This window comes from Sarcophilus harrisii, chromosome 4, assembly GCF_902635505.1.
Source record: "Sarcophilus harrisii chromosome 4, mSarHar1.11, whole genome shotgun sequence".
In the NCBI taxonomy this organism is placed as follows: domain Eukaryota; kingdom Metazoa; phylum Chordata; class Mammalia; order Dasyuromorphia; family Dasyuridae; genus Sarcophilus; species Sarcophilus harrisii.
The window spans coordinates 110,749,109-110,771,561 of NC_045429.1; the positions used below are offsets into that span (position 1 = coordinate 110,749,109).

The window sequence follows — 22,453 nt, forward strand, 5'->3', positions numbered from 1 at the left end:
AGAGAGAGAGATGAAGAGAGGGAAGTAGGAAGAGATAGAGAGAGGGAGGGAAGGAGAAGGAAAGAGAGAGAAGAAGGAAAAGGAAAGGGAGAAAGACAGAAAGAGGGAGAGGAAGAGGGAGAATGATTGTTGGACTAAGGTCTCTAAGATGGTGAGAAGGGAAGACAACTTTAGCTTGAGGAAAAATAGAGATGTCTGTTGTCTTATTAGGGCATGTATTCATGTGTAACAGAGAATATCTTAAGAGTTATCAAACTGCACAATTCTGGTGATTGATCCACTTGGACAGAAGTAACATTTTCAGAAGGAAGTTAAAAAGTATTGACAGTAATTCTGAAGGCTAGATTATATATTATATATCATGAGGAAATTACATAAAATTATATATCATGGGGAAAAGGTTGTGCTTGATTTTTGTCAGTTGAAGACATGGGATGCATAAGAGGAAAATAAATTATAGAAATAAATAACTGTTTAAGAAGGTGGAATTTAAGGATGAATGGAGTTTACATTGGGTATGTTATAGTCAGTATTCCTTTTGGATATTGTTTGGATGACCATTAAGATCTCTTTCAACTCTCAAATGCTGTAATTATGTTGTTTTTTTTCTTGAGATTGAGGGTAAGGTTAAGGGGATTAGTTTTAATAATGAGATGGCACACGAGGAAAAGAGAAGAGAATGGTGATGATGTTGAGATGTTTGGAGCAACAGATGAAAGGAGTCAGTCTTCATGGTGAAGTGATCCTGTGAAATAGATACTGAGTAACTCCCTTAGATTACAGAACTATCCTAATTATGTATCTAAAGTTATATAGATGTGCTCTGTTTCACCTCAAAGGAATAAAGTAGGAGCTAAAAGAAACACATAAATAAGAAGCATTTTGGGGCCAAATATAAGAAAAGGATTAGTGATAGAATTATTTCAAAATGGAATGATATGCCTCAGGAGGCAGTTTCCTTTCAATTGAGATATTTGAATCTTGATGATATGCTATCTGTATTGTCCAAGAACCAGCCTAAATATGGAAAAGATCACTGCCAACAGAATATCTCTCAGGCAAATCCATGAAAATTCCATATATTTACAACCCCCTCCCAATTAATATTTATTAATTCCAAATTAAAATTTCATGAACAAATGATTCTGGTATATACATTGGAAGGCACATTTTACCAATATGATATACTAGTTTGGATATTATATTACTGAGATAATCTCTTGGTTATGATTCAACTGATCCTTAAACACATGTGACATGGAAGCAAAAGACAAATAAATAATAACAGCAAAAACAACTTATACTTTCCTTAGAGAGGTATAGTATCTCAAATGAAATCAATGCTAATTCATGAACAAACTATAATGAGAGTAGCATGTCCAGTTTTGGGCACTATTTAGGAGTTGACTTAGTAGCTAGAATTTATGTAGTACTTTGCAAAGCAGTTATATTTATATATATATATATATATATATATATATATATATATGTACACACACACACACACACACACATATATATATATATATATACATATATACATACATACATACACATGCACACTATCTTCACAAAAGCTTTGGGAACTACTGTTATTATCCCAATTTTTACAGAGGAGGAAACTGTCCTAGATCACACAGCTAATAATTTGAATTCAAATTTTCCTGACTTCAGATCCAGCACTTTATTTACTATACCACTTCATTGTCCTAGATCTAGGGCTAAATGAGGCACATATCAATTCAAGAATCTACACTAGCTCTATTCTCATATGTCCTTTTCAGGCTAAATCTGCCAAACTAGTCAGTAATAAACAATCATCCCAACAAGGTTAGCTGCTTCCCTGTTTTGGGGGTATTTGTATGTTTTCATGTTTAGCTATAGGAAGCTGACCTTGCTCTTTAGCTTCCTCTGATTTGACCTCAGTTAGTTTCCCTAATCTATGATAGCAATGGCTTATTACTATAGGGTCACAGACAGCATAGTCATGAGAGACCTATTACATAATTTTGCCTCAGGCCAGTCTTATTTGTAGTTTTAAGAAAAAAAGTTGTCAAAAATAGTGCTCAGCTACTGTGTATAAAGTATGGGATTTGGCATCCTTTAAATTGTGAACATATTAGCCAGAAATGTGAATTTTTCCAATGTGCATAGGACTGCTTTTTCCAATTAAATTTCAATTAACCATGTCCAAAGCACATTTTTCGCTGTTTTGAAATCTGACCTTTCCAAATTTTCAGTCTTTATATTTTTTTATTCTTTGAGCTTAAGAAAAATACTTTAATTGTTCTTAATGATATGGATCTTTTCTGGTTAAAAATGAGCAAAATAACTTTTGAATAGGCTTTTCAAAGTTTGTGTAGCATGTTCTTATGAATAAGCATGAATCTAGTTTAGCATATTGCTTCTTCTTAGGACAGGATATTTAGGAAAAAGTGAACGCTGGATAGGAAGTAATTACAAGTGTAATTTTTGACTAAATTAGATTTATAATCACAAAACCTTCAGGGCAGATACTAACTGGTTAAATTCTAATAAATTATTTATAATCTTCAATAAGCCAGGCAGAATGAATTAAAATGTCTTAATAGATGCAGTTAAGCATTTTGAACATGATATAATGATTAAAATACCCTCCCTGAGTGTCTTGACCAGTAATGGCATTGATTAAATGAAATAAAGGTTTGTGACAGAGATAATTATAAAAACCAGTAAGCCAAAAAAACTACTCTAGGGAATAAAACTACTAGATTTCAGGCTAAAGGCACAGATAAAAGTATGTGGCTTTCATCTGAAAATAGGAGAAGAGGAATGGAAAACAAAAACAGACATGAAGAGGTGGTTGAATAACAATAATTATAGTAAACCGACATTTGAGATCAAATCAAACAATTGAAACAAGTCATCTCTCTGTAATAATAACATAAATATGACCTTTTCAGACATATAGTGCCTCCCTTGTAACTCTGAGAAGTAAGCATCACACAAATTGATACATTTGTTTTACAGATGGGGGAAACTGAGGCTGAGAGGTTAAGTCATTTATTTAAAATGCTAAGTATGCATTCTGAGATTCCCAAGCTAGGTCTTTCTGACCTCTAAGCACTCATTTAATTTTCATTTCCATTTCTGATGAACTTAACAAATAAGGTAACATTTTTCTAATGCCAATACTGCAAGTCTGCAATACTACGTAGACATTGGATGGTCTACAAGAGGAAGAGACAGTGAACAGTGAATCATGTTCTACTTTCAAAGAGAGTAAAGGTGAAGGCAGGACAAATATACCTCAACATTTCAATGTATCCATGCTTTTATCTAACTAGGTACTACATCGCAAAATGAATATTGTAGCTTGTCCACACCTTTTCAACCCATGTGGTTTGTCCCTGTCCTCAGAGAGAATCCCTGAAGTGTACTATAGACGCCTTCTCCTGAGTTATTTAAAATTCTGTTGCTACCAAGATGGCTCTTGGGCTGTTTATCTCTTATCCCTGGATCTAACTACATTAACCAATCAAGCAATCAGCAAACATTCATTAAGCACTCACTGTGTTCTAGGCAGCATGTTAGAGATAAAAACAAAAAAACAAAAAAACTAAGACTGAAATACTCCCTGCCATTAAGGAGTTTACATACCATCAGCAGAGAAAACATGTACTTGCCAAAATTATATACAAAATGCATGTGAATTAAATCAAAGGTAATTTATAGGGTGAAGACCCTAACATCTGACAAGATGATGAAATAGATCAAATAGAAGGTAGCACGCCTTTTATAACTGACACTTCTTTATTTGAACATATAATTTCTTAAAAGTTTTTTGTGTCACTTCTTGCATATGTCATAATTTTAAAGATATTGTTGCTCTATTATATCTACCATGCCTTTTCTCCTTTCCCTTTGAAAAATTTGCAACTACCATTCTTTGATGACTGGTTTATTATGAATTGGAATCATATAGCATCACTGGGAAAATGATTTAAAATATGGATTTTTTGTGGGTCATGGACAGTTTGGGATTTATGAAAGCACTACATACTTTCCTAAATGTCACTCAGCTTGCTCTCTTCCTCCTATTCAATTCTGGGCTGAGTCCATTGCCTTCCTACAGTGCCTGTCCAAAATACATGCTAGTGAGCTGCCCAATCAACTACATCTCTTAGCCTAAAAAGAGAGGCATGCTTCATTCATTTTGTTTTTCCTTTGTGGATTGTTAGACCTATCTCTTTTGAGTGTCGTGACTCTCATTGAAGAGGCTCTGTAGTATTCTGAGGCTTGATGCAATCAGCACAATGTCATCTGAAAACAGGAACATCAGGAGGACCTCACCATCTATAGGGAATCCCTCTTCCATTTGGACTCTGCATTGGACATCTTCCATGATGGTGGCAAATACCTTTGGTGAGTATACATCTCCCTGTTTTATGGCTCAATTGATAGTAATAGTCAGAGGGTCATAGAATTAAGTAATCTGTTTTTATATATCTCAAGGGAGAAATTTTACATGCATTGGAAACTCCTTACTGATGGAGAGCCTTTACATCAATATTCAGTTCTATTGTATTAAGTGCTTTAATCTAACCAATTAACAGAAAATCTAGTAGGATCTTGTATTCTTTCTACCTTTCAGTAAGTTATATAACCAAAATCATGGACTGCTATAAAATCAATCAATGCATAAACATTTTTAAAATGTTTACTCTATGTTGGGCATTGTGTTAAATACTATGATATAAAAAGAGGCAAAAGACAATCCATATTTAAGACAGATGAAAAAGTAGCCATGTGGCTTCGTAGATACTGATGTTACTTATATTACTTTTTTTTTTTAGTAATAAGCTATTTATGATTTTTTCTATTCATTTGTTATCATGACCCTTCCAGATATCTGCATGATTGATTAATGAATCAAATTATTTTTAGCTACAGTATAGATTTCTTCTTGAGTCTGACCTAGCTGGCCTTCCCATCTTCATTTCATTTCATTCATTTCATTCATAAGGGTCATTTCTATATTTATCACATTGTCTTGAAAATACACACACGAAATATATTGTCATCAATAATGAAAATCAGTTATATAAATATCGGTCTCTCTCTCTGTAAGTTATCTTCTAATTTCATCTATAAGCGATGTTGGGATACACTGATTAGGTTCTATGCCAAGTCTGTTGCAGATTCATTTCCTACTCTACCACTTTTGGAAACTTTTTGAAGCAATGATGCTCATAATCTTTTATGATCACCCACTGTAAGGTTTTGCAAATGATTTTAAATTCAAAACTGATATTTCTTTTACCTTCTATATCCCTTCAATTATTTTTCTGCTCAGGTGATTTTTTTGACTCTTTTTCCCCTCAGTGTTAGCACTACTTAATGTTCATTGTCTGTGGAAAATAGCAATAATTTATATTAACATCTTTTCCTTAACCAATTTTTTGTATTAAGAACTTATTCAACTAGGTTATGTTATAATGTTGTGATTGTTCACAGTGTCTTCTCATTTTTATACTTTTTAAAACTTTAAAATTGATTTTGAAATTTGCTTTAATGATTCAATAGTCTGACTGCTCATAGTTAGTTGATTTAGAAGTGACTTCCAAATCAGCAGCCAATCATTTTCTGTCTCTTAATGCACAATCAAATTTGCTTTTTATAATTTCAAGTATTTACCATATCCAGCTCCTCCTAATTTGTTTTATAGCAAAAGCATTTTTAATAATATTGAATATGGTAAAACCTATTTGTGAGGGGTTTGACAATTATTATTATTTTGTAAATCAACTTTATTGATCATAGAGGAATTTAACCTATCAATAAAGGAGATCTAGGCAGGTCATCTCTTTGGTATTTTTTTTTCAGCAGCTATTTTGAATTAGCATTTTTAAAAGTAATAGAACTCATTTCTTTAAAAAATCATTAATATTTTATTAATTAAAATTTTTTGTCCTAATTAATATGTAGGATTAGCCTCAAGAGAGCCATTGTTCAAAAGTATTTTGCTCAGCAACTTACCATACTGTTTGAAATTTCTTCCCTCTAAAGTTAAAGTTTTGGAGGTAGCATATTGTAATAGAAGAACACTAGTTTTAAAGTCAAACAACCTTGGTTTAAAGAATAAGCCCTGAAGAAATTGGTTGGAAAGATGGATTTATCAGATTAGATAGCTACTTATTATCTAGTCTTCCCTTAAAATGAAGTCTTGAGCAAACATTTTGGTTGGAAAAAATGTTAGGAAGAGTATAGAGCACAAAATCCCTCTTTAGAAGAAAGACAGGGGTCACAAATGTAAGCCCTGGGCTAGGGAAGAGCCTGGGGTTTGTGGGGATATATACAATAGAATGAATGTCCAAAAGCCAAGAAGAAAGTATAAAATTGAAGCATGCATAGAGTGTTATAAAAATGTACAAAATTAGCTTTCTGTATTTTATGACATTGCCAAAGGTTACTCAGGATCAGCAGTTTAATAGAAGAGAATAGCTGAGCCCAAGTGTGTTTTGTCTGGGAAGATTTTGTGCAGGAAGTGTTCTTAAGAGAACTAAGAGGGGTAGGTGTTGGGGATAGAAATATGATTGGGAGGAGAGGAGCCCGAGGAATGATCCCCAAAGATCTGTAGAGAGGATGATTCAGCAAACTATTGTTTCTGTCAGGGAACCTGACTAGGATTGTGTGTGCTCAAACCATGAGATGTGCAGACTTGATATCATTACCTGCATCATTCAAGCCAAAACATCACTTTCACTTGGTGTAACTAGGTAATTAAGGCAGAAGTATGCAAGGCTTTGTTGTTGTTATTGTGGTTTTGGCTTGGATGCTCAGGATAATTGCCTCAGTTCTAGGATCATGGGGTTTAAAGCTGGAAGAAGCCACACAGATCATCTGGGCCAGCTACTTTATTCTGTTTTATTATTTCTTCTAAAAGTAGTAATCATCCAGAAAATCTGATATTAAAATACATGGATCCCTTTGCCACTCCCACCTCCCCAATTCTTATTTGAGATCATAGACTTCACAGGCTATGTTAACTTTAACAGAAAAACAATAATACCCTCTTTGTCTTGGAGTACTCTGCTAAACTTTGCTGCTGTATTTTCTCCTTTGTTTCTGTTATCATTCTTATTTCATATCATTCAAGTAATTTTCTATGTTGTCCTGATTCTACCTTTTTTTTCAATTCAATTCAAACTACTTTCAATAAGCATGAGCTATGCCAGATGCAAAGTATAGTGCAGTGGTTCTCAAAATGTGCTTCAGGGAATCCTGGGAGTCTCTGAACTCTTTTTCAGAGGTTATAAAAATTCAAAATTAATATTTATTTCTAATATGGTAAATACCTGTAAGAATAACCCAAACAAACAAAAAAACCCTTTTTGGACAGATCTATAATAATTTTTAATAGTATAAAGATAATGAAAGTAGAAGCTTGAGAAACATTATTGTAGCAAATAGAGAGCTAGCCTCAGAACCAGGTTCATATATTACTTCTAATATACTATATGACTCTAGCCAAGTCATTTAATGTCTTAATGATTTAGGCTATTCTTTGTAGTTATAAGTTATAAATAAAGTGCAATGGGAATTTCCTTATCTGAGAGTTTTCTATATTGGCAAAATACATCATATACTATGCTAAGTTCTGAGATACTAAGCAAAAAGGAAATAGTTACTGCTCTGTATCATTTCACATTTTTGCATATTCATTTTCTTTTTCGAAGTCAGTATTTTTCATTGCACAATAATATTCCATTACATCCATATATTCTAATTTGGTCAACCATCTCCTACTCTCTAAATGTGCAAGATTTTCCAGTTGGTTTTGTTTTGTTTTTATTTTCTAAGCAAAGGTGACATGGATATTTTTATGTTCCTAATGTTAGATTGATCAGCCCTATTGAATTTGTAGAGGCTCAACCCCAGGTTGATAATTGGATAAAGATTTTGGGGCAGTTAGGTCTTACAGTGGATGCAGCACTGAGTCTGGAGTCAGGAAAAGCTATCTTCTTGAGTTCAAATCTGGCCTGAGATACTAGCTATATGGTCCTGAGCAAGGAAACTTCACCCTGTTTGCCCCAATTTCCTCATCTGTAAAATGAGCTGAAGAGGGAAATGGCAAACAACTACATTATCTTTGCTGAGAAAATCCCAAATGGAGTCATGAAGAATTGGACATGACTGAAATGACTGAACAACAACTCCAAAAGACCATTCATTAATTTTAAAAAGTTATTGAGAGAATACCTAAATTACAAATCCTTTAAATTAAGTCAAAGTAAGAATTATTTTTGTACAAAGATTTTGTTTTTTCTCCTTCAATAACATTCTGAACAAGCTCTCATTTTTGCAGGTGAGGAAACTGAGGTACAGATGTGATCTGCCCAAGTTAACACAGAGAATAAGTACCAGGGTCAATATTTAAGATCCTCTGACTCCCAAATTTATTTCTTTGTGGTAGTGGTCCACATCAAGGTATTGTCCCTCTCTCTCCATTTCCTGTGAAGACACAGCTCACAGAAAGCAAAAATAGTGATTTTTGTCCTTGAAAAAGTCGAAAATCTCCTCCAAATGAAGTTTATGATTCTTCAGCCTTTATTCTTTTGAGCAGACAGAATGAAGAGTATCTATCTCCTTGGGTGATTCAAACAGAGATTGCCCAAGTTTAACAGGCTGAGGCTTGTTTTTGTATCTTCCTAGGGAGCTCTCCTTTACAATATAGAAACACTGCATGAAGTGTCTTGGAAAGTCCTTTCCTTTGAGTCTGTTAAGAATCAGTTGAGTCTGATAGCCAAGAAACTAAAGACATTATTGCGGTGACAGAAGTTCTTGATATTTAGGTCCTGTTAAACTAAGCTTGTGTTCTTATGAGGAAAGATCTATTTGGAGTGTGGTTATTAGTACAGAAGTGTTTGGGCTGAAACCCAACTCTGGTAATTATGTTATTTATCCCTAAATTCCCTTGAAGTTTCAGCTGGGAAAAGGTATAACCTCTCTCTCTTATATCCCTCTCTTGTGTTTTCCTGTACTAGCATGCTGTGTAGCATAATGGCATAGTGTTTAAATGATGACTGAGTCTTGCCCATAGGTCATATAATTACTTCATTCACTTGTATTTGGTGAATGGATAAAAGATATCTGTGAGTAAAATATTAAGGACATTTGGAGATATATGGTGTGACAGGCGTGTAAGTTTACAGGAGGACACAGATATAAAAGAACTGCAAAACTGATAAAGGAAAAAGCCACATTAAAGCTCTAAGCCATTTGCCCCAGTGTGCACACAAATGTAGTTCACTATATACAGAAGCGTCTTGTGCCTGGAAGATTTAATCAAGAGGGGGTTCTGATTTGCCATTTTAGTTCTGATGTCCTTTCCTTCCTATAACCTTAGATGAACCTTTGCATATATCTTGGGTACTTATTGTTTTCTATGTTTTATTAAAATTATTTCTGTTGGATGATATTTTTCAATAGTATAATACAGGTTGGTATAAATTATTTTTTTTTTTGGAAATCAAATTTCATTTAATTAGGATTAGGAGAACTTAGTTTTTAGAGCAACCATGTGGAGAATCTTGTTATTACAATCAAGGAGTCAGTTACTACAGTCAATTCCAGGGAGCTGTGGAAGTAGGAAGCCAACAATTGCTTTAAATGACCTCAGTAAAGACAGACTCTCTTTCCAATATTGAGAGGTTTTCTGAAGGCACAGCCCACAGAAGTAAGAATTCCATTCTGGTTGGGTTGTTGTTGTAGCCATTCAGCCATTTAAATTGTATCTGACCCTTTATGACACCATTTGGGATTTTCTTGGCAAAAATACTGGAATGTTTGCCATTTCCTTCCCCAACTCATTTTTCATATGAGGAAACTTAAGGCAAACAAAATTAGGTGACTTGCTCAGGGTCACATAATGAGTAGGTGTAGATTTGAACTCACAGAAATATTTTCCTAAATTCAGATCTGGCACTCTATCCAGTGTACCATGTAGCTGCCTACTTTAGCTCTTAAGCAAGTCATATGCTAGCTAAGCAATTTTGACTATCACAAAATGGACATCACTTCTGACTTCTGTGCCAGTGGTCACAGAACATTGACAAATCATTTTATAAAGCCAAAACCAATTTCTCATTTATCTAAATTTTTAGTTTCTGAAATCAAGATGAAACATCTCGCATTAATAGGTATTTAATAAATGCTTGCTGATTGATTTGATAAAACAATATGTAAATCATAAGAAGTATCACACTGGCAGAGTGTATTCAACTTTCTACGTAGCAGGAAAACCTATTTTTTTCCTTTAGATTTCTACAAATGGCTACATTTGTATTGATTATGAAGCTGTTCTATTAAAGGAAAAACAAACAAACAAGTAAGTGAGATCAAGACTCAACATTTGTCAGCTTTATGAATAGGAAAGACACATGGAATGTGTTAAAGTAGTGAAAGCATAAAAGTAGAAGACCAAAATTCTTTTACTAACTATACTTGCAATGAGACATAGTAAGACTTTGGGCAAGTCAAGACATCTAGTTTTAGTTTTCTTTTTCTCTTCAGTGAAAATTAAGGGCCCTGGAGCTAGCAGGTGAAAAGGGCTTTGTCAAAGCAAGGTGCTGTCATAAAATTATTTAGGCAATTAAATAGCAAAGATCTCTTGTACAAGTAATTGCTTTGCATCCACAAATATGCCATGACTTCATGGAAAAAACTTGGATGGTGCAACATCAGCAGTTTTTGTTCTGCATTGGAGATGTTCTTAAATATCCTTGGAAGAAGAGCTGGAGGCAATTGAGGAAATATATGCCCCTTTTAAACTTGCAGTATTTATTAAACTGATTTCAAAATGTGGTCACTCTTTTTCCCCCTCAGTGTTTAAATAAATCATAGAGTGAGATAAAAATGGAACCAACCAGAATGCTTTTCATGTGGATTCCAGAATGTTATACTCCCAGCAATGGGGGCAGTTAGACCATGATTAAGGTGATCAAATGCTGATTCTTGTTCTGGCTCAGGTTTTGGCAAAGACTTCTGATTTTTGATCCTAATTCTAGAGTGTCCAGTTCATAATAGAAATATTTAGAGATAACTGAGTAAGCCAAACTAGTGGGGATGTATTGAGGGATTGCTTCTTATTGACCTTACTTGATCGTAATTTCATGATGGGAGCTGCAGGGAGCAGGGCATATCCTGGTATTGTGGAAAGAGAATTACAAATTAGATACACTTGGGTTTGAGTCTTGATTTCAGCATGGGATGTGGTAATTCATCCACATAGAAATATACGATGGACAAGTATCCACAACTCAAATCATGCCTTCCTCCCTATACATACCTTTCATACCAACTTCTTTATTTCTATAGAGACAGCCCCCATCCTCTGAGTCACTCAGGTCTGTTACATTAAAATCATCTTTTACTGTTAAAATCCCTAACCAATCAGGTGCCAAGGCCTGCTGATTCTATCTCTATGACATGTCTTATATTCTTGTCCTTGTTTCCATATGTATGGTCACAAATAATTAAATCACCTAGCATTTTTATGGTACTTGAAATTTGCAAAGTGCTTTACATATTATCTCATTTAATTCTCTCAATGATTCTGTGGGATACATGCTATTATTTTCTAGTTTTGGTCCTTATCACCTTTTCACTGGAATATCGTAGTATACTAGTAATTGATCTTCCTTCTTTCTGTCTTTCCAATCTATGATTTTTCATACAGCTGCCAAAAAAGAAAAAAAAAATCTGCTGAGGCATGGGCCTGACCTAGTTACTCCCTGTTCAAAAATCTTCAGTGATGCCCTGTTGCATCTAGGATGAAATACAGATTTGATAGCCTGACATTTAAGGGCCTCCACAATCTGGCTTTGACTTTTCCAGCCTTCTCATTTTATATGCTCTATGTGACCGCCAAATTGGAGCACTTAGTTATTTCCTGAGGTTAACATTCCATCTTTTGACCCTTCTCTGATTGTGCTCTGTCCTTATCTCTAATTTCCATGATTCTTTCTTTTTTTCCTTCAATCCCTAACTCAATCAACATTTATTAAGTGCCTATTCTGCATCAGTCACTGAACTAAGCTTTGGAGTTACAAAAAGAGGAAAAAGTAATCCCTGCTTTCAAGATTCATACAGTCTAATGATTCAAGGGTCATAGGTGTCACCTCCTTAAACCAAATATTTTGAAAACACTGTGATTTCTCCCTTGCCTTGTTCCCACTCTACTATATTTAGTTGTAGATATTTTAAATCTTACAACAGAATATGTCTTTTAGAACATAGATATTTATTTCCATTCCATCTTTTAATCTATGGCATCTAACAATTCAACAGAGTCATAGATTTTGGGGTGTTTAGTAAGGGTCTGGTCAATTGAATTAAGATTGAGTAAGCCAAACTAGTGGGGATATATTAAGGGATTGCAATTACCATTTTCTTGATCTTACTTGACTTTGATTTCATAATCTTGAATAAATTTTGATCTTCCTAACCCTCAATTTCCTCATCTCTAAAATGAGAGTAATGATTCTTATTCTTCCTGCCTTCCAGAGTAGTTAATGGATGCATCAAATGGGATTATAAGTAAACACTTTTAAACTATTAAATATTATAAATAAGTGAGCTATCACTATAGGGCCTTTTGATTTCAACCTCGGGTTCAAAATGTTGCACTTTGGAGGACAGGGTCGATACTACATTTTGTCATTACATCTGGGCCTTGTAGAACAAGCATTTGGGCTGAAGGAGACTCTTCCTACAGAGAGAAGACACCAAACAGGTTCCATAGTCTTGTGGTTAAATCCTAAACTGCCTGAGTTATGCAGATATAGTGTATGAGGGAAAGAGTTCAAAATCCGAGATAGATGCAGATGACATCCATCAAAAAAAGCAAAAGAAACACTACAGTTAATTACCAAAGAAGGTTGGCAAGACATTTTGGAATCTGTGCAATGCACTATTGGCTTTCTTTCTTGGGAAGAATATCAATGGAAAATACTAATCAGGTTTTTTTCCATATACCAGTCATCCAAAACCAAACCACCACAAAATTCAACTTTCCACTGTTGGGATAGATGTGAAAAAGGGGAAAAATAGGTAGTTTATACCACTCAAAGTTATATGTGGGTTGCTAAAAGATTTCCATAAACAAATTTTAAAAAAGAAAAGCAGGATATGGTTGTGCTGTGTGTGTGTGTGTGTGTGCATGTATGTGTGTGTGTGTGTGTGTGTGTGTGGTATCTGAACAACTGCTGTAGGTCTTTGCTAAAAGTTCATAGACTCACAGAACACAGGAGTTGGAAAGCATCTTATAAACTCTGTAATACAAATCATATCTGACCAAAAATCTCATCTACAATATTCCTGAAAACTACTAATCCATTCTCAATTGAAAAACCTCCTGCAAAGGGAACTCACTAATTTCAAAGGAAGTCCATCCCATTTTTGAACATTTCTAATCATTTAGAAAAAAAAATCCTTCAATTTCTTTCTGTTCTATATTGTTTTATCCAATGGAGCCAAGCAGACAACTCTAATTTTTCTTTCACTTGTCAGCATCTCAAATAACTGAAGACAAGAGATTATATTGCCCCCTCTGCCAGGCTAAACATTTTCCATTCCTTCAACTGATCCTTATATACCATAGGTTGCTTTTTCCGTACCATTCTGATTGCTAACCTCTTGTCAATATCTTTCCTAAAATATGCCACTCAGCTAAAAACAATTCTTCAGATGTGACCTGATCATGACAGGGTATAGCAGGAATACTGCCTCCCATATTCAAAAAGATGATGTCTCTCAATGTAGCCTGGGATCATACTCAGCTTTTTGTTTGCCATGTCACAGTGTTATTAATTCTGAGATTATATGCCACTAAACTCAAAGATTTTTTTCATTTGAATTATAGTTTTGTCAGTCTGTCCTTTCATTATGAAAATAAAATTTCAAACTCAAGCATAGGATTTTAAATTTCACTACTAAATACCGGCTTAGTAGATTCTGTGCTATTAAAACTTTTTGGAGATCCTATTATTCAAAATATTAATTTTTCTTCCTGTTTCATGGATCTGACTTTTTTTTATTTAATAGCCTTTTATTTACAGGTTATATGCATGGGTAACTTTACAGCATTAACAATTGCCAAACTTCTTGTTCCAATTTTTCACCTCTTACCCCTCCCCCCTCCCCCAGATCGCAGGATGACCAGTAGATGTTAAATATATTAAAATATAAATTAGATACACAATAAGTATACATGACCAAACCGTTATTTTGCTGTACAAAAAGAATCAGACTCTGAAATATTGTACAATTATCTTGTGAAGGAAATAAAAAATGCAGGTGGGCATAAATATAGGGATTGGGAGTTCAATGTAATGGTTTTTAGTCATCACCCAGAGTTCTTTCTCTGGGCGTAGCTGGTTCAGTTCATTACTGCTCCATTGGAAATGATTTGGTTGATCTCGTTGCTGAGGATGGCCTGATCCATCAGAACTGGTCATCATATAGTATTATTGTTGAAGTATATAATGATCTCCTGGTCCTGCTCATTTCACTCAGCATCAGTTCGTGTAAGTCTCTCCAGGCCTTTCTGAAATCATCCTGTTGGTCACTTCTTACAGAACAATAATATTCCATAATATTCATATACTACAATTTATTCAGCCATTCTCCAACTGATGGGCATCCATTCAGTTTCCAGTTTCTAGCCACTACAAAGAGGACTGCCACAAACATTCATGCACATACAGGTCCCTTTCCCTTCTTTAGTATCTCTTTGGGATATAAGCCCAGTAGTAACACTGCTGGATCAAAGGGTATGCATAGTTAGATAACTTTTTGAGCATAGTTCCAAACTACTCTCCAGAATGGTTGGATTCGTTCACAACTCCACCAACAATGCATCAATGTCCCAGTTTTCCTGCATCCCCTCCAACACTCATCATTATTTTTTCCTGTCATCTTAGCCAATCTGACAGGTGTGTAGTGGTACATGGATCTGACTTTTAAAGAAATATACTATCTAGGTCTTATCCAAGTCATTGATAAAAAATGCTAAAATTGACAAAAAGTCAAGGAGAGATCCTAGAAGCACACTAGTAGATACCTTCTTCCAGGTTGATATCAGTCTTTAAATGATGACTTTTGGAAGATGGTCATTCATCCAACTAGCAATATACCTAACTGTACAACCTTTTAGCACATATCTCTCAGTTTTTGTCCTCAAAGGCATCATATGAGACTTTGTGTTTTACTGTAATATAGTACTATCATGTGAAAGGGGAGTGGGTCATATCCCCACACCAATTATGTAATGTAATCACTGAAGAATTTGATGAAATTTTGTATATTTAAACAAAATGGTTTATACACTATGAACTCTTTAGAGGAAATTAAATGGCACAGTGGATACTTTGCCAATAACCTGTGTTGAAATCTGGATAGTTACTCAGATAGTTACTAGATGTGTGACTCAGGTATGTCACTTAACCTCTGTCTGCCTCTCTTTCCTCCTGTGTAAAATAAGATTAATAATAGTACCTATCTTCTAGGGTTGTTGTGAGGATTAAGTGAGATAATATTTGTAAAGTGCTTATCACAGTGCCTAACACATAGTAGGTGTTTAATAAATGTTTGTTTCCTTCCTCTCAGTACTGGAAGTTTGGGACATGAATCCAGATAAGTTATTGCACTATTTCTAAAGCATTCCTTGATCTAGCAATTTAATTATTTCTTTTTTTTCATAATTATAACTTTTTATTGACAGAACCCATGCCTGGGTAATTTTTTACAACATTATCCCTTGCACTCACTTCTGTTCTGATTTTTCCTTTCCCTCCCTCCACCCCCTCCTTTACATGGCAAGCAGTCTTATACATGTTAAATATGTCACCGTATATTCTAGATACAATATATGTGTGCAGAACTGAACAGTTCTCCTATTGCACAGGAAGAATTGGATTCAGAAGGTAAAAATAACCGCCGGAGGAAAACAAAAATGCAAACAGTTTACAATCTTTCCCAGTGTTCTTTCTTTGGGTGTAGCTGCTTCTTTCCATCATTGATCAATTGAATCTGAGTTAGATCTCTTTGTCGAAGAAATCTACTTCCATCAGAATACATCCTCATACAGTATTGTTGTTGAAGTGTATAATGATCTCCTGGTTCTGCTCATTTCACTCAGCATCAGTTCATGTAAGTCTCTCCAAGCATCTCTGTATTCATCCTGCTGGTCATTTCTTACAGAACAATAATATTCCATAATATTCATATACCACAGTTTATTCAGCCATTCTCCAATTGATGGGCATCCATTCATTTGCCAGTTTCTAGCCACTACAAACAGGGCTGCCACAAATATTTTGGCACATACAGGTCCCTTTCCCTTCTTTAGTATGTATCTCTTTGGGGTATAAACCCAGTAGTAACACTGCTGGATCAAAGGGTATGCACAGTATGATAACTTTTTGAGCAGAGCTCCAATTTGCTCTCCAGAATGGCTGGATGTAAGTTTAATAACTTCTTAAATGAATAAATAAAGGAATGAATGAAAGCCATTAATATATATTGGTGTGAATTGTTCTTGATGAAACTAAGCTTCTTTCTTATGTTTCTTCACCTTCCATTTCTAAATGCTTACAACTTATTTCTTTAATTATAAATTCTAAAAATTTTCCAGGATTCAGGCAAGCTTGTTGGCTTACAGAAGTATAATCCACGTTCTTAATTATTTTAAAAATTAGATATGTGATCTCCTTCAATTTTGTGGCAGCTCTCCTGTTTTCCACAGTCTTTGAAAAATCAATTGTAATGACTGCTTTCAGTGTCCTAGAATGTTGTGCTCATTGATGGAAAATTAGGGACTGTCATGTCATTGAGTTTGTCTTAGGTTTTAAATTTATGTTTCACCATCATCATTTTATACTTCACTATATTTATAATAGTATTAAAACTATTATTGAAAGATAAAGCAAAAATAAGTAATGGATTAAGAAGTTTTGTCTCCTCTCTTTCATCTATTATCATATATCAGATGGCAGCTAATTTTGCTTCCTGTTAACCTTTGTGAGTGTGCAAGTTATTTAACATTTTTTAGGCCATCTTTCTCTCATCTGTTCAATTAAGTGTTTAGATTAGAAGTCCTCTAAGGTTCCTGTAAGGTCTAAGTATATGATCATGTGATAATTTAAAAATGTATCCCTAGAATAGTGATGATGCTTTTGTTAAGAACAGAGCTAAACAAAAAAAGATTCTTTTTATTGTTCTTGTTTTAAGATTTTGAGTTAGCTGATGAGTCTCCTCTGCATCCATATTAATCTAATTAATTAATAAAATAATAGGAAGAAAGTACCTATATTTTCTTCTAAATGAAATGGTTTTTTTTATCTTCAAGAGTCCATTTTTGTGTTTTCCATCCCTTTTAAACAAATCCTTCCTATCTAATGCTTTGGCCTCTCTCTCAAGATCTTGGATACGTTTGACTATATCTACTTTTCCCCTCCTTTTAGATCATCAATTTTAAGGTAGAATAGTCAATGTTTTCTTCAAAGTTCTCATCATTTATATCCCAACACCCCATCACTTCTTGTTGCTTAGAATACAGTTTAGTTTACTTGTACCTCATTCAAGCTTTGAAAAATTAAATTATCATTGGAGCAAATCAAAATTTTATCAAAATGCAATTATCAAAAATAGTTTCCTTCAAAGTGAAAATATGACAATTTCTTTTGACAGGGAATAAGGACAACCCAAAAAATGTCTGGAAAGTTGAAATCCCCTATTATTAATACATTTCAAACTTTGTTCCAGTTTGTGAACTGTTCTTCAAATTTCTCATCTATTTTCTTTAATCCAGGGGGAGGGTGTCTCTACAATAATGTCAGTTTTGGGTTTTTTTTAAACTCCAATTCTCTCCAATTTGTTTTTTTCCCCTGGATTTCCTCAGTGTAAGGAATTTGGTATAATGCTATACCACAGTTCCTATAGATATTCTGTTACTTCTAAATAAAGCATACCTTTCTGTAACTATGTCATGAATCTAATTCCGCCAAATTATAATTATATTTTTGAGATTAATTTTGTCTCTTTGCATCTAGTTCACCTTTTAATTACTCTGAACATTTATTTACTGATATCCAAGGTGCTGTTTCATTGTTTTTTGTTATTTATTTTCTTTTGTGAATTACTGATCTTCTCAACTACTATTTTCCTATATTTCCTATATAAATTTCCTATATTTTCTTATATATTTCCTATATTACAAATATTATTCTTCATGGTTTTGGGAATTTTTCCCTTGATATTCCATTTTTCAATTCAAATTCATCTTTATGATATTTCTAAGATTTAATGTATATGTTTTAAACAGATTCAGTTATTTGATCATTAGGTATAAGATGGAAAGGTAGAGGATCTTGAAGTTAGGAAGGCCTGAGTTCAAAGCCCACCGTTAAAGTGGGGTGAAACTCCAAATAGAGTTACAAAAGGTAGGACATGACTGAAATGACTGAACAACAACAACAACAACAACAACAACAACAACAACAACACTGTTGGATGCATTTTCTATAATAGAAATTTCTATTGCATCAGAAATCAAAGGACTAAACTTTCTCAGACTCCCAACTCAGAAAAATATATTGTTACTTGCACTTGAACCTTCTTTAGTTTTTAACTGAAAAATTCTTTATTTGCTAATTTCATCTTTTAGAAGACAGAGACAAAAGAGAAATTGCTTTTACTGGACTTGATATTAATCTACAAGGGGGAACTACTCAGTGAAGTGAAAATTATAAGAGGAATGGGAATACTCCAAATTTACCTTTAATTATTTCAAAGAAAAAGGTTAGATGAAACAAGGGTGGAGTAGAATAACTCTGCAGATTAAACAAGACATAGTCTTGTAAAGAAAGCCAAGAACTAAGAGTAAGGGGAAGAAGCATGGTGGTCAACAGAAGTAGAAAAGAAATTTGTATAGTTATTGAACAACATACAGAGCATCTGGACAGAGAGGTCAGATAAGCATTTCAAGAATATATCACAAACCTGTCATAGAGTTACAATATAATAATGACAGAGGATAGAATTACCTGCACATTTGCACTGCCTCTCTCCTCTCTTTATTCTCTTTCTTCCTCTTTTCTTTTCTCCCCTTCTCTCTCTGAATGTTTTTCTCCCTCCTTCCCTGAAGGGGACATATCTCCTGCACTTATCTCTTTTCTTAGCTCCATCCTCTTCTTTCCTATCTCTCCTCCTTCCTGTTTCTTCTCTCTGCAGAAGACACCAGGCAATAATCTCTTGATTGACTTTATAATTTAATCCTTCAAAAAACAGAGAAACTAGTAAAAGAGAATTATTTTTCTGGATCTAATTTTCCCCTAAAAGAGAAACATCTGGTGTTTGGAGGTAGAAATCATGGGAAACTTCATCTTAGAGTTCACATGCACATCTCCACATACCATGGTAATGACAGCTGTGGAGTTGTAGTATACTGGGCACAGGACACAGTGTCTGATGACTTGGGTTTGAATCACCTCTCCATCCCTTACCATCTGTCTGATTTTAGTCAAGTCATTTAATCTCTTAGGATTTTGTTTTTTTATATACAGAAAGGAGGGACTAGAATAGATGACCTCTTGAGTTCGTTTCAAATTCGAAAAAATTATGGTAAAATGGGAATAGTTCTGATTCAGGATGACCCTTTTTAGGACATTTATTTGTTGGGTTACCCCGGGCTTATCATTTTCTAGTCATCTCCATATGATTATTAACCTATCCACTCTGCTCTACAGTTGTGGGGCCTAATTCTAGTCAAAAGGCTCTGATGGACGAGCTTTCACTTTATCTTGCCTAGAAGTTAGGCATCTAGAAACTTTGTGTACTCTTCTCTCTTTTCCAGATTTCTATTTGTGTTTTGTTTTTCTCTATTAAAATGCAAACTCCTTAAGGGCAATGTCTGTTTTTCTTTTATATTTTCATTCATAACTATCAGTGCATAAGTACTTATAAGTGATTTCTTCATATATCTAAGACATTTGGCTTGTCATTTTTTCAATCTGAAGATTTTCAGGTGGGACCCCAGAATTATTTAATTTTTTGTTTCTTTAATCATTAATGATTTGGTACATTTATTTCATATTGTTGTTAATCATTTAGGTTTCTTATTTTAACAAGTTCCTGTTCATATGCTTTGACTATTTTATTTATCTATTGGAGATGTTTCTTTTATATTTGAATCATTTTCTTATATATCTTGGATGTGAAATTTTTATCAGAGAAACTTGTAAAATTTTTTTCTTACTTCTCTAGTTCCCTTCCGATTTTAGCTGCATTGGTTTTATTTGTGCAGAATCTTTTTTTATTCTATGTAATAAAAACTGTCCATTTTATCTTCAATGATATTCTCTGTTGTTTAGTCATGAACTCTTCCCTTACTCATAGCTACAAAAATATTTTCTTCCTTGTTCCTCTAATTTGTTTAATGATGCAACTTTTTTCAATTTGTCATATATGTTTTTAGAGTTTTCCTTGGTATATGGTGGGAAAATTAATTTAAACTTATTTTTTTTCTAAATAGCTTTCCAGTTTCCCAAGAAATTTTTAATAGTAAATTCTTAGTCCAAAATATGTGTGGATTTACTAAACACTATGCCACTTTCTTAATTTGTTCTGTATGTTATATATAATACTTTGTATTCTTTTAAATGTCAATTTCTTCACCTCCAAAATGAGGGTGATGATATTTCACTGACCACAGAGTTGTTTAAATAAAGCACTTTGTAACCTTTAAAGAACTAAGTAAATATAAGTGGTTACTATTATGATTCTACAAGGATAGAAAATTCAGTTCTCATGAGTACTAGGATGTCTTTAGATTTTTATGACATTCCACTCTCTTGGTTCTCTCCCCACCTGTGTGATTGAGCCTTTTCATTGTTTTTTACTGAATCTGAAATTAAGTAATATCCACTAATCTTGGTGGCCTCCAAGTCTCTTTCCTTTACTTGTTTTTCTTTTATCTCAATATTATTTCTCTGCACTATTTATTCCGATGAATATCTATACTGATGACTTTCAGATCTATTTATCAATCCTTTATGCATCTCTACCTCTAACCTCTCACATCCAGTTTCCTGTTAGGAATCTTGAACTGGATATCCTGTAGACACCTTAAACTCAACATGTCTAAGACTGAACTCATTGTCTTCTCCAAAACCTCTCCCATTTCACTTTTCTATTACTGTTGAGGTTACCATCATTCTCTCAGACATCAAGTCTTTCAACTTGGTTATCATCCTCAACTCTTTAATCTCACCTCCCATATGAAAATTTTTTTTATTTAATAGCCTTTTATTTACAGGATATATGCATGGGTAACTTTACAGCATTAACAATTGCCAAACCTCTTGTTCCAATTTTTCACCTCTTACCCCCCCCCTCCCCCAGATGGCAGGATGACCAGTAGATGTTAAGTACATTAAAATATAAATTAGATACACAATAAGTATACATGACCAAACTGTTATTTTGCTGTACAAAAAGAATCAGACTCTGAAATATTGTACAATTAGCTTGTGAAGGAAATCAAAAATGCATGTGGGCATAAATATAGGGATTGGGAATTCAATGTAATGGTTTTTAGTCATCTTCCAGAGTTCTTTCTCTGGGCATAGCTGGTTCAGTTCATTACTGCTCCATTGGAAATGATTTGGTTGATCTCGTTGCTGAGGATGGCCAGGTCCATCAGAACTGGTCATCATATAGTATTGTTGTTGAAGTATATAATGATCTCCTGGTCCTGCTCATTTCACTCAGCATCAGTTCGTGTAAGTCTCTCCAGGCCTTTCTGAAATCATCCTGTTGGTCATTTCTTACAGAACAATAATATTCCATAATATTCATATACCACAATTTATTCAGCCATTCTCCAACTGATGGGCATCCACTCAGTTTCCAGTTTCTAGCCACTACAAAAAGGGCTGCCACAAACATTCGTGCACATACAGGTCCCTTTCCCTTCTTTATAATCTCTTTGGGATATAATCCCAGTAGTAACACTGTTGGATCAAAGGGTATGCACAGTTTGATAACTTTTTGAGCATAGTTCCAAACTACTCTCCAGAATGGTTGGATTCGTTCACAACTCCACCAACAATGCATCGATGTCCCAGTTTTCCCACATCCCCTCCAACAATCATCATTATTTTTTCCTGTCATCTTAGCCAATCTGACAGGTGTGTAGTGGTATCTTAGAGTTGTCTTAATTTGCATTTCTCTGATTAATAATGACTTGGAGCATCTTTTCATATGACTAGAAATAGTTTCAATTTCTTCATCTGAGAATTGTCTGTTCATATCCTTTGACCATTTTTCAATTGGAGAATGGCCCCATATGAAATTAATTGTCAAGTTATCATTTCTATCTCTGTAGCATCTTTTATATATGTCTCCTTTGACT

At 34.2% G+C, this 22,453-nt stretch overlaps 1 protein-coding gene across 3 annotated transcripts in view; it reads left to right on the forward strand.

Annotated features, from left to right (window-relative positions):
* Window positions 1–22,453, forward strand: part of KCNK2 (potassium two pore domain channel subfamily K member 2) — a 266,217-nt gene that overhangs the window by 65,672 nt on the left and 178,092 nt on the right. The window contains exon 1 of one of the 3 annotated variants that reach the window (XM_031937368.1): window positions 1,712–4,404. The exons of 1 other annotated variant lie outside the window; for it this stretch is intronic. In XM_031937368.1, the coding sequence (XP_031793228.1) occupies window positions 4,296–4,404 (109 nt within the window). In that variant the 5' untranslated portion in view covers window positions 1,712–4,295. Of the gene's footprint in view, window positions 1–1,711; window positions 4,405–22,453 lie in introns of those variants that run through there. One more of the 3 variants, XM_031937369.1, reaches the window with a different exon arrangement.